The sequence below is a fragment of the Vespula vulgaris genome, chromosome 19 (genome assembly GCF_905475345.1).
Source record: "Vespula vulgaris chromosome 19, iyVesVulg1.1, whole genome shotgun sequence".
Lineage (NCBI taxonomy): Eukaryota > Metazoa > Arthropoda > Insecta > Hymenoptera > Vespidae > Vespula > Vespula vulgaris.
In genome coordinates, this window is record NC_066604.1 from 402501 (window position 1) to 417500 (window position 15000).

Below are 15000 nucleotides of genomic sequence, written 5' to 3' on the forward strand. Positions count from 1 at the left end.
CTGTATTGCTGCTTGCTGTGTTTTAGAGTCTATGTTGTGAACGAAGATCGAACTTCTTACGTAATAATAAAATATTTACTTATTTATTAGATATTTATTAGATCGGTAATTTGAAAAGCATCAGAGGAATTCAATAATTTATAATATAATTTATAACATTTTATGATAATTAATAGGCTCATATGGCAAATCGTTGAATTCGTCTCAACAAAATTGCCATCGAACTATCAAAAAAAAAAAAAAAAATACACATATACACAGTTTTATTAAATGAAAAAAAATGAATTTAAATTTTTCATACTGTTCGGCCTGTAGAAAAAGTAAAGACAAAGAAATTGACATCGTATAATGTGTTTATCAAACGAATGTGTCGTATCAAACGAATCTGTAAAAAGAATTTTTTTAATAGGCTCAATCTCATGGGATATTTCAATTTTTCGAGACAAACGGGTCATCCTGTATATACATAAACGAAACGAATATAAATGAAACACTTTTATTTGAATTTAATCGACAGAGTGAACGATAAAAAATTAATTTCTCTCTAAAGTCTGTGTAACAATTAACGGATATATAATTAAAACAACTTTGATGCATTTTACGTTAGTCAATTTCATATCATACGATTCGAATAGAATTTATTTTTTATGGCGTTTAAATTTTTCGAACGAATCATTTTCATTGTGTTTATTGTTATTCTTTTATTTTTTTATTGATTTTTTTTTATACTTTTTAAATTGATGTTTCCTTTATATTGTATTTTTCTAACTGCTATCAATGACCTTCATTTTTTAAAATTTATGAACCGTATCAATATGCCCCCAAAGAAAACGTCAATCAATCTATCCCCCACAGAAAGTCATTATACGAAAATATCTCCTAAAAAACAAAGAAAACAGAAAAATAAGAAAATAAAAAAATTGCGAAATGAAGCATATAAAATAATATGAAATAACAGAAAGTAATAATTTAATTTATCAAATGATTCAATTAATAGTGATCGAACTAATCCAATGGTCTGAAGTCTTAATATGGCATTTTTAAACGATTTTATGAAGATGATACACAATTATTTACTTTTTCTTCATGAAAAAATGAAAACGATTGAATAACAATTACTATAGTCAGAGCATAAACAGACGTACATTGTCTATCCTAACAAAATAGGTAAACAATAAACATCGTACGACTAGTATCGCGAGATCGAGTGTATATACACAATGTCTAGATAATTTCAATTTTCTGGATAAATAAATTCAATTTTCTTGCTTCCCTTCCCCTCCGTGTATATCAACTTGATCCCGATCTCCCATGCCATTTATAATCGTATATTTTCGTATTGTATGGGTTACGGACAAAAAGGTATGTAATAAGAGTTTCGCGTTGGATCCATTATTTGGGAAATGGCTTGTCACGAAAAGGTTAAAGGTTAAAACAACCTTTACTACAATACTGTTGGTTTTACCGATCGGTCTTCCTTAGGTCTATAATATTTTCTTGTAAAAATATTATACGGATATTATTATATTGGAAATATAACCGGAAAGATATTAAAAGCGATTAATCTTTTTAATAAAACGGGTCGTAATTTTAGATGGCATTAAAATCTTGTAAAAACATAATTTATATACATTCCGTTGTTATTTTTCGAATAAGAGGAAAGCGTATATTATTTGTTGATGTAAGTAAATAACTAAATAAGTAAGTAAGTATATAAGTACGTAGTTATTCAGCGTAGAGAACAATACTTCACTTTATAATTTTTTGCCTGGTGCAGGTGAGTACGCGTGCTTTTAACGTTCTTTAACGGAGTTTAACGAGCGTCGGACACTGTACGTGACGTGAAAAACTTGAGAAATTTATCTTTCTCTAGAAAAGATTCAGTTAATCAAAGACGAGAAAACTGATAAACGTGTTGATTTCTTTTTATCTCTTTTTCTTCATTTGATTCATATGAAAATGAATTTAATATCGTTATATATATAAGAATAGCGTTTATATATATGTGTGTGTGTGTGTGTGTGTGTGTATATATATATATATATATACACACACATACACACATACCTTTCATTGATCCGTCGCATTTTATTTGATACTCAGTAAAACACAATTTTTTGTATCTACTCTTCTTTATTTAATTTATATCAAAACGAATTTGATATTAACATATATATATATATATATATATATATATATATATATTTGATATATATATTATATATTACATACATTATATATTATAAACATTGTATTATATATATTACATTGTTATATTATTTGATACATTATATGTATTATATATATATTATATATATATTATATAAATATATAAATATATATATGCATGTGTGTGTGTATCTTTTATAGTCCGACGTATTTGAATTGATATTCAGTTAAAGCGCAATTCCTTTTTACTTATTCCTCTTTATTTAACTCGTATGAAAACGAATTTGATATCGTTATATGCATATATAATATATATATAAATATGTATATATGTCTCTCTCCTTCACAGATCCGTCGCATCTCAATTGATACTCAGTCAAAGCGTGATTGCCGAAACTTACGATCAAGTGACCATTTACTTCAGCGACATCGTCGGTTTTACCAGTTTATCGGCCGAAAGTACGCCTCTTCAAGTAGTGGACTTGTTGAATGATCTCTACACATGTTTCGACTCCATCATCGAAAATTTCGACGTTTATAAGGTAATCAATTAACCTATCATACTCATTTAATTACATTCATATACATATATATATAGGATAATTCGGGGAGTGATGACCCACTTTTTCTTTCAAGCTTCAGTACATTGTAAATTTAATCGATATCCAAAGAAAAAAAAGGAAATAAAATACATTCGTCAAACTAGATACTAGATAATTTCAAGATAAAATTAAAAAATATAAAAGTGGAATTTGTAATCTCAAGATAAAACTAAAAAAATAATTTTAGATTTCTATAAAAAAAAAAAAAAGAAATGGAATTGTTTCCTATACACAAGGCCATTTCAACCCAATTGTCCCACTGAGATGATCAATCATTCAGGGTGTCATGGCTGAGCTAAAAAAAAAGATTTCGAATATAACAGAAAGATAAATTATTTTTCGTATAAAATTTTTCTAGAAAGATCATATAGATCCACAAAATTTTGAATAAATTTCGCGAAATTCATTTATTACATATCATATATCGAATCTATGTATGTTTTAATTTACAGTAAGCAACGTATTCAGCTTTATTTTCTTTATCGAAAACTTTTTTCAACATCTTTTTAGATTAGAAAATCTAATAAAAATTTTCATCCAAAGATGAAATTATTAGAAGTACATATCTGATTTGCATAAATTCTGAATTGCTTGAATGTTTATTTTTTTTTCTTACTTTTGCTACTTGAAACGATAAACTACGTTTTTCTAATTCGTTGAACTGCACCTGATGACGTACTGAGGACAGAATTAATTTTACTTAGTATTGCGTCTGACGTCACAATGTCTGTCACGGGAGTGTTTTTATTAATTGCTTGCGAATAACCAGATGGTTGTTGTTTTTCATTCAAGAAAATGCATAATAGAGTCTGATCATTAAAAATGATTAACATAATGAATAAAAATCCATCATCTCTGTTAAGCTGTTGGATTTATGTCATAAGATATATAACAGTGTACAATGTTACGATGGTTGGATTATACTCGAAAAAACCGAGCCATCGATTCCGAGAGTTGAAAAGTGATGATTCATTTTTATTTTTTTTTTCAATAACGTTAAAACAATATCTCGTTACACGGAAACAAATTAATTTTTTAAAAATTATATTAATGCACTATATTTAGAAACAGTGATTATTTTTTGATAAACTGTTTGTGTAAAATTATGACTGAAAGAAAATTTTCAAGAGTAATTTAATTTCTATATTACAAATAACTTTATTTAATTTCTTAATTGAAAAAAAGACAAGGAGTATGTGTTTAATTTTTATATTACAAATAATTTATCTAATTAATTGAGAACAAACAAAGACTATTGTTCACGACTATATTTTGAAATTATGAAAAAACCCAGTCATTTATCCCGAGAGACTGGGAGTGACAACTCACCCGTTTTTTTTTTTTTTTTTGATAATATTACAACAACCTTTAATATTATATTAATATACTGTATCCAGAAATAGAAATATTTTTCGATAAATTTGATAAATTATTAGTAAATTATGATTTGAAGTACAAGTTTCCTAAGTAATTAATCTCTATATTATATAATATAGAATAAAGAAAAATTTCCTGAGTAATTTAATTTTTATATTAGACATAATTTATTTCATTTTTTAATTGAAAAAAAATTATTGTTCATGAGTTTTATTTATAATAGGTATCCCTAATATTAAAAAATATCTGAAAATTGAATTATATATATAAAATATGAAAATATTGAGTCGAAAATACCGACAAGGTATGATAATATCTCGTCACAGAAGTATAGGCTTTAAATAATATATTGTTGTGTTAAGTATTATAGTATGCTATATTATTATTATATATTAATTTTTTATCCAAAAATAGTAATTATTTTTCTATTTATTATCGATAAAATCGATAAATTATTGGTAAATTATGATTCAAAGTACAAGTAGAAAATTTTCCTGAATAATTTAATTTCTATATTAGACATAATTTATTTAATATTTTAATCAAAAACGAACAAAAACTATTATTGATGATTTTTGTTAATAATTGGCATTCCTAACACTAAAAAATATCGGAAAAATCGGTTTATATCTAAAAAATATGAAAAAACCGATCCATCAATATCAACTAGGCGTGACAACTCACTTGTTTTTTTTTCAATAATGTTACAAAAATATCTGGTCGCACGTTTATAGACATAATTTTTAAATATTATATTAATTCGTTATATATCATAGTACGTGTTACTGTATCAATTTTTTGTTCAAAAATAATGATTATTCTTTGATATATTATTGATAAATTATAATTGAAGAACAAGCAAAAAATTTTCGAAAGTAATTTAATTTCTATATCAGAAATAACTCATCTAATTTTTTAATTGAAAACAATCAATAATTATTGTTTATAAATTTCCTTAATAATTGTCAGTACTAACACTTTAAAAATATCGGAAAAATCAAACTATATCTAGAAAATATGAAATAACCGGGTCATCTATCTCGACTGAGTCTGAAAACTGACTTGTTTTTTTTGTCAATAATGTTACGTGTTTATAATCGTCACAAAGTTATAAACATAATTTTTAAATATTATATTAATGTGTTATATATATATTATAATACGTATTATTATATTAACGTTTTCTTCAGAAATAATGATTATTTTTTGATATATTGTTGATAAATTATAATTGAAAGAACAAGCAAAAAATTTTCGAGAGAATTTTAATTTTTATATTAGAAATAGCTTATTTAATCTTTTAATTGTAAACAAATAGTGATTACTGTGCATAAATTTTTAAAATAATGCCAATATTAATTTAAAAAATATCAGAAAAATCGGATTATATTTTAAAAATATGAGACCGTGACGTTTCTCTCGCAATGCCATCTTACCCAGAATTATCCTATATCGAGAAAGATAGATCATCTCTATACTGTCAGAGATTACTTTTCTCTACTAAACAATTATATCTCGAATTAATTGATGGCTATCTCGGAAATAAATACTAATGAGTGGATCGAGGTGAATAGAGGAAGGGGGAACTGTGGCGTAGAGTGTGAGGTGTAAGGTGGGTCTCGAACTCTCTCAATATCGAGTTTCCTCGATCAATCGGAAATATCGGCTAATGATGCCATCGATGGAAAAGAGCAAGGAGAAAAAAGTGAGAAAGAGATAGATAGATGGAGAAATAGATAGATAAACTGAGAGAGAGAGAGAGAGAGAGAGAGAGAGAGAGAGAGAGAGAGAGAGAGAGAGAGAGAGAGAGAGAGAGAGATAGTTATACCTTCGGGCTGTTTAATTACTTCCTTTTTCTCGGCTAGGCATGGCATCTATCGTGTCCGTCATCGATCCGGTGTCCAATTGCACCTGGTCTAGGACGCGTAGCTTTTGAAACGTAAATATACCAGTTTTCAATTTATATCAACGATATCGATCGAGTTTAATTAAATAATCTTATTCTCCTAAGTACTTATCCAAGATCAAGTGACTCGCTAAGCGATCTTTGAAGATGAAACTTAATTATGCATTCGTTAAAACGATAAAAGAAAAAGGAAGAAAGAGAAAAGAAAGGGAAGATAAAGAATAAGGAGAAAAGGAGAACTAACTAGCTAGCTAGCTAGCTAGCTGTTAACTGCTAACAGGGAGCAATTGGATATCTAATTTCCTTGAAATTTCTTCTTCCCCTTTGTCTCTTTTACAAAGGTCGAGACGATAGGAGACGCTTACATGGTTGTATCCGGATTACCGATGAGAAATGGCATGAATCATGCAAGGGAAATAGCGAGGATGAGTTTGGCACTGAGGGACACCGTCATGACTTTCAGAATTCGTCATAGACCGGAGGAAAAATTGAAACTTCGTATAGGAATGCATTCCGGTAAGTGTTTTCTATTTTTTTCATGTGTTTCATGTGTTTTTTCATTTGTTTCATTGTTTTTCATGAGTTTTTCTCTCTCATTCTTTCTCTTGTAAATGATTATGAAAACACTCATCTTAAATTGTCTTTGACGACAATACAGAGTAAATTAGAATGAACGAGTGTTACTATTAGAAAATATGTGTATATATGTGTATATGAAAGAGAAATGGAAAGAGAGAATAATAGAGAGGGAGAGAGAGAGAGAGAGAGAGACAGAGAGAGAGAGAGAGAGAGAGAGAGAGTAATAGAAAGAGAGAGAAAGAGAAAGAGAGAGAGAGACAGAGAGAGAGAGAGAGAGAGAGACCTTTTCAATGGACAAGCTGTTTATTAGAAAACACTTTTGATCGATTTAAATGAGATATGTCGCGCGTAAATTCGATTCGATTGCAAAATCAAATTAATTGCTTTCTAAATTGCCTTTAAGGCGATCGATCAATAAACGAACGTTTTTCATAAATCGAACGACGGATATAGATTCGTACTTCAAGTATATTTTGTATAAAATGTGTCTATTGAGTTATGGATATTGATTTTTTTTTTTAATTCGATAAAATTCACGGAGAGAAACAGGTGTTTTTTGTTATATACGGTGGAACGTCAATTGAACGAAAAGTCGGATATATAACGGATCGGATTATTTGGAAACAAAAGAAAAAGAAAAACAAGGAGAAAGGAAAAAGAAAGGAAAAAAGAACTAATACTTTTTATTATCTAGAAGAAACATCATGCAACTCGAATGTAATATAAGTATCGTTTAATCGTTAGATCAATAAGATTAGCTGGAATTTACTTCTACAATAATTTTTTTTGTTTTGTAAAAAAATTATATTTTTGCATATAATATAATATATAGAATATATATGTATGCATAAAAATAAACAAATAAATAAGTATGTATCTTTTTAAGGAATAGATGTATTAAATAGTATATATATATATATTACAATATAGTAATGTATAATATAATTTTGATTTATTAAAAAATATTAAATTATCATTATCCTAATCGAAATGCGGTTTAGAAACGAATAAGCCATTTGGCTTCGTTTATTTATAGTATATATGTATATGTATATATATATATATATATATATATATATATATATATATATTATAATATATATAATTTTTATTTATTAAAAAATATTATATAATAAAAAATAATATATAAACTGTCATTATTCCGATCGAAAAACGGTTTAAAAATGAATTGGATTCGTCGTTTTAGGACCGTGCGTAGCGGGTGTGGTTGGTTTGAAAATGCCGAGGTACTGTCTATTCGGTGATACGGTCAACACGGCATCCAGGATGGAAAGTAACGGTGAAGGTAATTATTATAAAACCAAAAGAAAAGATGTTTTGAATAAGGTTTAATAGTAATAGAAGAAGGAAATAGAAGAAGTACAATATTTTCTTAATAGACTGTGCTCGTTGTACTTTATGTGTATTTTTTTTGTTTTTTTTATTTTTTCAAACAGCTTGGATGATACACGTCAGTCCAAAGACGAAAGAGATATTGGACACCTTTGGAACATTTGATCTCGTTTGCAGAGGGGAGGTGACGTTAAAGGTAAGATCTATCTTTCGAATCAAAAAGGGAATAAAGTGTAAACGGAATTCGGGACGTGTACGCTGGTAGGCCTGGTTAAATCTAGGTCAGAGTTCATCGATCGACCGCTAGTACATCATCGTCCTAGCGTTTAACCAACGATACGGTCGTACTAAAAAATTTGTTTGCCTATGGTCAATCAAAATTGTATTCCTTATAGAATCATCCAACGAAATAATTATTAGCCTCGAGTGGACATCACTACAAAATCGAATTTCATTCGTTCGTACGCGCTATATCAAATATTTATTTGTCGAGCTAACTGTCTTTTTTTCTTTTTTTTTTGCTCTCTCCACAAATCGCAGGGTAAAGGTACGATGACGACGTATTGGTTGATGGGTGAAAAGCCAATCAACAATAACATTAAACAAACAAAGACAGCCCAATCAACCGACCAACTACCACCAATCTCTAATGAATCAGTGACGCAGCAGCAGCAGCAGCAAATACAACCGATGAAGAATCAATCGATTCAAACGAAAATGGAAACGAAGGACCAAACTCACTCTACTCAGTCGAAAATTCAGCCTAAAGTAGAACCGCCTCAAGCTCATCAAGTATCAACTAAAGATCTCTCGCAAAAGAATCAACCTCATCAGCAGCAACAACAACAAAAACTACATCAACAACAAAAACCACAGCAACAACAGAAACCACAGCAGCAACAGCAACAACAGAAACCACAGCAGCAACAGCAACAACAGAAACCACAGCAGCAACAGCAACAACAAAAACCACAGCAGCAACAGCAACAACAGAAACCACAGCAGCAACAGAAACCACAGCAGCAACAGCAGCAACAACAACAGAAATTACCGCAGCAGCAACAACAACAAAAATCTCAACAACAGCCACAACAGAAACCACAGCAGCAACAACAAAAACCGCAGCAACAGCAGCAGCAACAACAACAAGAACAACAAAAATCACAGCAGCAGCAACAACAACAACAGCAACAACAACCACTACAAGCATCGTATCAAAGTAATCAAAATCGAATACATTTTGGTAGCAGTAGTTGCAATATTACGGTCACCGGAAACGGAACACCGGCAAGTCGTGTGACATCAAGTAGTGTCGTCTCGCCAGCTCACGTACGGTCGGTTCCAGTACAACCAAATCGACAGGCTTATACTTACTCGGCGGAAAGTATGCCGAATCACACTGAGAGTGGTCCAAACACGCCTCTACTTTTACCCGCAGACTCGGTGCCTCGAATTTAGCTCTCTTCGTGCGTCTCTAATACCGAGTTTGGAAGCTCGTTGACAAAAATCGAGTATGATTCTACATTGACGGATATCCTGCCATCTGATAATAACCAAGGAAAAGACTAATTCTTGAATAAAAAGGAAAAGAAAGAAGCTCCTGCTATCGCGAATCGGCCCAGATATCAAAATAGTTAGTGCACGTTCTTGCGTTTCTATAAGTTCATAACAGATGGCGAGATATCGCGTTTTGAACGAGTGGTGCCATTAGCGAACATTTAGATCGACGGTAAGTCGAGTTATAATATGTATACATATGTAATAAGACAAAGTGATCTCTTTCTAGATGGTATTACAGAACTAATAATAAAATCAGTGGTGATGCATTTGATGATATAAATCAGCTGATTTTTCCAAAGCTATGTTATATTACGTACTCCTACGAGATCGAGCACTCGTTTTAATCCTCAAAATGATTGCACGAATGGATCCGCAAAGAGGAAACAAAAAAAAAGAGGAAAGAGGAAAAGAGGAAAAAGAGAAGATGAAGGAAACCGAATATAGAGAATATATATGCATATAATAATATATATTATATATATATATACACATATATATATGTATATGTATATATATATGCATATATGTATATATATATATGCATATATATATATATACATATATATATATAAATATATATATCGGGCGAATGATACAGTATTCTATGCCGACTAGCCCGAATTGACCAGTATTAGACAAGGTGCTGTTAACGAGAAAGTACATACGATGAAGTGGGGGAAAAACGATTAAGTAAGTTTTCTCATATAAGCGACAAATTACTCATTATGTTTCTTTTTATGGACGAAAATTTAGAATACGTGTTTCGTTCATTTTTAAAAATTAGATCAAAGTATTCTCACCTCTTAGGATTATTACTTTTTTGTCGTCTGTTTAAACCGTATTTTGTAAAGCTTTGCCGGAAGAAATCTTAAACGACTATACTCAATAAGTCGTCGTATATTTTTTGTCCTTCTTTTTTAGTTTCATGCCAAAAAGAATATGTCCTTTTGTGTGTGTGTGTGTGTGTGTGTGTGTGTGAAAGAGAAAGAGAGAAAGAGAGAGAAAGAAACAGAAAGAGAGAGATATAGGACCAAATTAACTTCGATCTGCTATTATCCTTAAAGTTTCATGGAAATATTATTTTCCATTCATCATAAAGAGTAAGGCGAAATAAAGTGGATGGTATAAGTGCGTAGTAAGACGAATGAAAGGGTGAACTTTGTCGTTAATGTTGTACAAGAAAGAATAAATAATGAATTTATTCGAAAGATATATATAAATATATATATATATATATATATATATATATATATATATAATTAAGAGAAGAAAATATCCACTTGAGATACTGTGCGATGGGATGATGAAAGATAAGTATATATATATATAAAAATATACCTATATCTATATATGTATACACGGTCTAAACACACGAACATACACACATATATATATATGCGCGTGTGTGTGTGTATATATGTGTTTACAAAGATGTTTACGAAGAAATAGATTATATGTCTGTGAAAAGTTAGACAGTATAGAAGCATCGATGTTCAGCAAGCAATTTCTAGCGAGAAGAGGCTGGGCCTCTCATGAGTATGTTATAAAAAAAAGCAGAAGAAGAAGGTGAGAGCGAGAGAGCGAATAAGAGAGAGAGAGAGAGAGAGAGAGAGAGAGAGAGAGAGAGAGCGAGTGTATTTGTGTACGTAGGATTATACGCATGAGAGAAAGACGTAAATAAGTAAGTATATATACATAGAATGCGTATGAGCGTAGTATGTACGTAATATTTTGTGTGTCGACTCGAGAGAGAAAGAGAGAAAGAGAGAGAGAGCAAGAAAGAGAGCGTGTTGTGTCGATCAGTCAATGAGATTGTGCGCGTGCGAGAAGAGAAGAGGGGTCAATCGTTTCTTGACTTCTCGTATATAAGAAACGTGACAAAAGTAAGGGAGGAAGCGAACGTGCTTATCGTGTATGTATATTGGATATATCATGTCGTAAGAAATAAAAATTATATTTATGTTCATTCCTTTTAATGTTGGTAACGAGATCGATATGTTCCAAAAATAAAATTCAATCGTTTTCAGGAATACGCGTCTATTGCGTTTGCTGTGTTAAAAGTAAACATGTAAAAAGAAAAAAAAAGATAAAATAGAGAGAGAGAGAGAGAGAGGGTAATTAGAACGTCCGTTGTTAGAAAAAACCTTAGAAGGGAACCATCGTCGATTCGATTCATATAGGAAATCAAGTTGAATACACGTTAATAATTCGTTAGTCGTGTATAATATTATTATATTAACGAATTAGATTAAAACACGGCATTCGCAAATATCCAATCGAGATAAAAATTTACGCGAGTGTAAATTCCAGGATGGCCAGGTTCACCACAACGAATACCCCAGGAAACGATTCCAACATTCACCCATCTGCCATTCCCGAGTTGATGAACCAAAGGACCACCAGAGTCTCCCTGGCAAAAAAAAAAAGAAAAAAAAATAAGGAAGACAAAAAAAAAAATAAACAAGAAAGTAAGTCCAACCTCAAAGGATTAGTACATATTTAAATCTCATTACGTTGAAATTCAGTCATGAATGAATTCACGTACATAATATCAGGATTTTTAACGCCTTTAATTTCCTGTGCTTTGGACATTATGTGAGACCTCTTTTTGATCCTGACCTGTTAATTCTCAGAGGAATCTCCTTAACAAAGAAAATAAACAAGGAAAAAAAAATAAAAAATAAGAAAAGAAAGAAGAAAAAGGAAGTAAATCCAACCTCAAAGAACTAGTACATATTTAAAGTTCTCTTGGTAAAAGTTTGATTAAGAATGCATTCAAGAATCTAACGCATTCGATTTCCTGTTCGATTTCCTGAGATTAGGTAGGGTTTTCTTTAATTCTTATTTAAGAATCGTTATCGAAGTTTTCTTGACAAAGGAAAGAAATAAGAAAAAATAAAATAAAAAAGTAAATCCGATCTCAAAGAATTAGTACGTATTTAAAGATGTTTATGTTAAAGTTCGTTGTCTTTGAGTAGATTCTGACTTGTCCGACATCCTTTGCTTTAAAGATTACGTAAGACTTTTTTAAATTCTTATTTGACAATAGTTACCGGAGTCTACTTGACAAAGGAAAAAGAAAATAAAAAAGAAAAGAAAACAAATAAGAAAATAAGAAAGTTAATTCAACCTTAATGAACTCGTACATATTTAAAGTTCATTACGTTAAAGTTCGGTTAAGAATAAATTCACGTGTGTAGCATCTGGGTTGTTTTTAACGCGTTTGATTTCCTGTGAGATATTACGTAATACTTTTTTCAAGCTTTAGCTGACAATCGTCACTAGAATCTCTTTGACAAAACAAAAATAAAAATAAAAAAATAAAAATAAGATAGTGAGAAAAAGAAAGTAAGTCCAACCTCAAAGAATTAGTATATATTTAATGCTCATTAAAGTTCAGTCAAGAATGAATTCACATATATAGTGTCAGGGTTGATTCGAACGCGTTCTATTTCCTGTACTTTAGAGGTTACGTAAGGTTTTCTTTTAATCCTTATCTGGCAAATATCATCGGAGTCTTCTTAACAAAGAAAAAGAAAATAAAAAAAAAATAAAAATAAGAAAATAAGAAAGAAAACAAGAAAATAAGTTCAAACTCGAACAATTATATCGCAAAAGTTCAGTCAAGAATGAATTCGTGGGTTGAGTCTAAAGCGTTCGATTTTCTGTTTGATTCTTTGAGATTACGTAAGGCTTTTTTTTAAACCTTACTTGCCAATCGTCACCGGAGTTTTTTTAACAAAGAAAAGAAAAGTAAAAAAAATAATACAAAAAATAAAAGTGAGAAGGAAGGAAACAAGGAAATAAGTCCAACTTCAAAAGAACTAGTACATTTAAAGTTCATTATTAAAGTTAAAGTTGGGTCAAGAGTAGAGTTTGGGTTGATTCTGACCTGTTCGATTAGATATTACGTAAGGCTTTCTTTTCTCTTTTTTTTTTTTTCTTAATCCTTACCTGACAAGCGTCACGACCTCCTTTGTAAGCGCCTGCGCACATGGTAGCCTTCGTGATACGTTGAGTAAAGCTCTTAATGCACATTTCTTGAGGCCATATCGGTACTGTAACCTCCATAAGAATGGTACTGGCTGGTCCACCATAATACTGTGTCCCCCAACCTGTTAAGAAAGAAACGGATATTGAGGTTTATTAACATAGACATTATCTAAGATAAATCTATCATGGATAGATCGTATAAACGATATTTCCCAACCTGTAACAATCGCTGTTTTCTTTTCAAATGTCTGATCGATAGGTGGCAAACATATAGGCCAAATATAACTGTTGAAGGTAGTGGGTCGTTGTATCTTGATAATAGCGATGTCATTCTCGTACGTGGCTGAATCGAAATCTCTATGGATTCTTATTTCTGTAACCGCAAAGTCTAAAGCTCTGGTTTCGTTTGATTTCGTAAAGTCATATTCACCCAATCTAATGAGGATGTCACGTGGCTTGAATCTGATTAAAAAGGGAAGTCCTATTTTAGTGTCCAGTTTGGTTAGCGTTGAGTTTAACAGTAAGTAAGTAAGTAAGTAAGTAAGTAACTCGCTCGTCGCAAATACTTTTTCTAGTTTCACCAGAATCACGACTTACTTCTGAACGCAATGGGCAGCTGTTAATACGTGTCTATCGGTGATGAGAACACCTCCGCAATACTGAATCGCGTCTTTTCTAAGTAACGCTGCCATCCAAGGCCATTCCCGAGGATCAGCCGGTCGTCCACCTACGATTCTCGTACCACTCTTTGTGTTCGTTCCACATCCTCTGTGTCCTCTGGCTTTTCTATCGTCTATATCTTCAAATAAAATAAATTTCGACGGCGACTATATTTGTAGTTTGTTAAATGGAACATTGCGTGCTGTTAGAAAAATTCTCGGAGCACTCGCAAAGATTTGAGATAATCGTAGTTTTTAACATAACGTAAAGATAACATTTATGAATTTTAATATATTATTATATTATATTACCATAATATTATCATTTATTTAACATCAAATTCTTTTCAAACTATAAGGGAGTGAAATGAAAATTATTTATTTAACATCAAATCCTTTTCAAACTATAAGGATGTAAAATGAAAAAAAGAAAAAATAAAGAGAAAAAAATTGTTGAAGACTAGACAGTTCAAAACTATTTCACATCTTGCATCTCTCTCTCTCTCTCTCTCTCTCTCTCTCTCTCTCTTTCTACCTGGATTATTTTCCTTTTCACTGTAAAAACTTGCTATAGAAGGTAATGGTCCAGCCAGACTTTCCACGAGCGACAAACTCGACGTACTTAGTGACTTGTTCGGACAACAAATTCCTATTTGCCTAAGAAATATGTTTATCAATAAAAAAGTTACGTATGAAAAATGTATGATATTGATATTGATTGAGATAAGCGAAAACTCACGTGCGATTGAGAATGCACATATTATTGAAAAATTGACTAGTATTCGATCGGACATCGTCGAGC

The 15000-nt window shown here is 30.8% G+C and overlaps 2 protein-coding genes across 5 annotated transcripts in view; one reads left to right on the plus strand and one right to left on the minus strand.

Moving 5' to 3' along the window:
• LOC127070851 (atrial natriuretic peptide receptor 1-like) overlaps positions 1-11512 on the plus strand; it is a 46175-nt gene extending 34663 nt beyond the window's left edge. For all 3 annotated transcript variants that reach the window (XM_051009367.1, XM_051009368.1, XM_051009366.1), the window contains 5 exons: positions 2519-2711; positions 6396-6570; positions 7841-7939; positions 8091-8182; positions 8527-11512. In XM_051009367.1, the coding sequence (XP_050865324.1) occupies positions 2519-2711; positions 6396-6570; positions 7841-7939; positions 8091-8182; positions 8527-9444 (1477 nt within the window). In that variant the 3' untranslated portion in view covers positions 9445-11512. The remainder of the gene's footprint in view (positions 1-2518; positions 2712-6395; positions 6571-7840; positions 7940-8090; positions 8183-8526) is intronic.
• The window catches only part of LOC127070854 (venom protease), an 11359-nt gene continuing 2331 nt past the window's right edge, over positions 5973-15000 (minus strand). Inside the window, exons 4-9 of one of the 2 annotated variants that reach the window (XM_051009388.1) lie at positions 14938-15000; positions 14734-14855; positions 14137-14338; positions 13757-14001; positions 13501-13661; positions 5973-6077 (exon numbers count right to left, since the gene is read on the minus strand). The exon at positions 14938-15000 is cut by the window's right edge and continues 74 nt beyond it. In XM_051009388.1, the coding sequence (XP_050865345.1) occupies positions 5988-6077; positions 13501-13661; positions 13757-14001; positions 14137-14338; positions 14734-14855; positions 14938-15000 (883 nt within the window). In that variant the 3' untranslated portion in view covers positions 5973-5987. Of the gene's footprint in view, positions 6078-11753; positions 11957-13500; positions 13662-13756; positions 14002-14136; positions 14339-14733; positions 14856-14937 lie in introns of those variants that run through there. The other variant, XM_051009387.1, reaches the window with a different exon arrangement.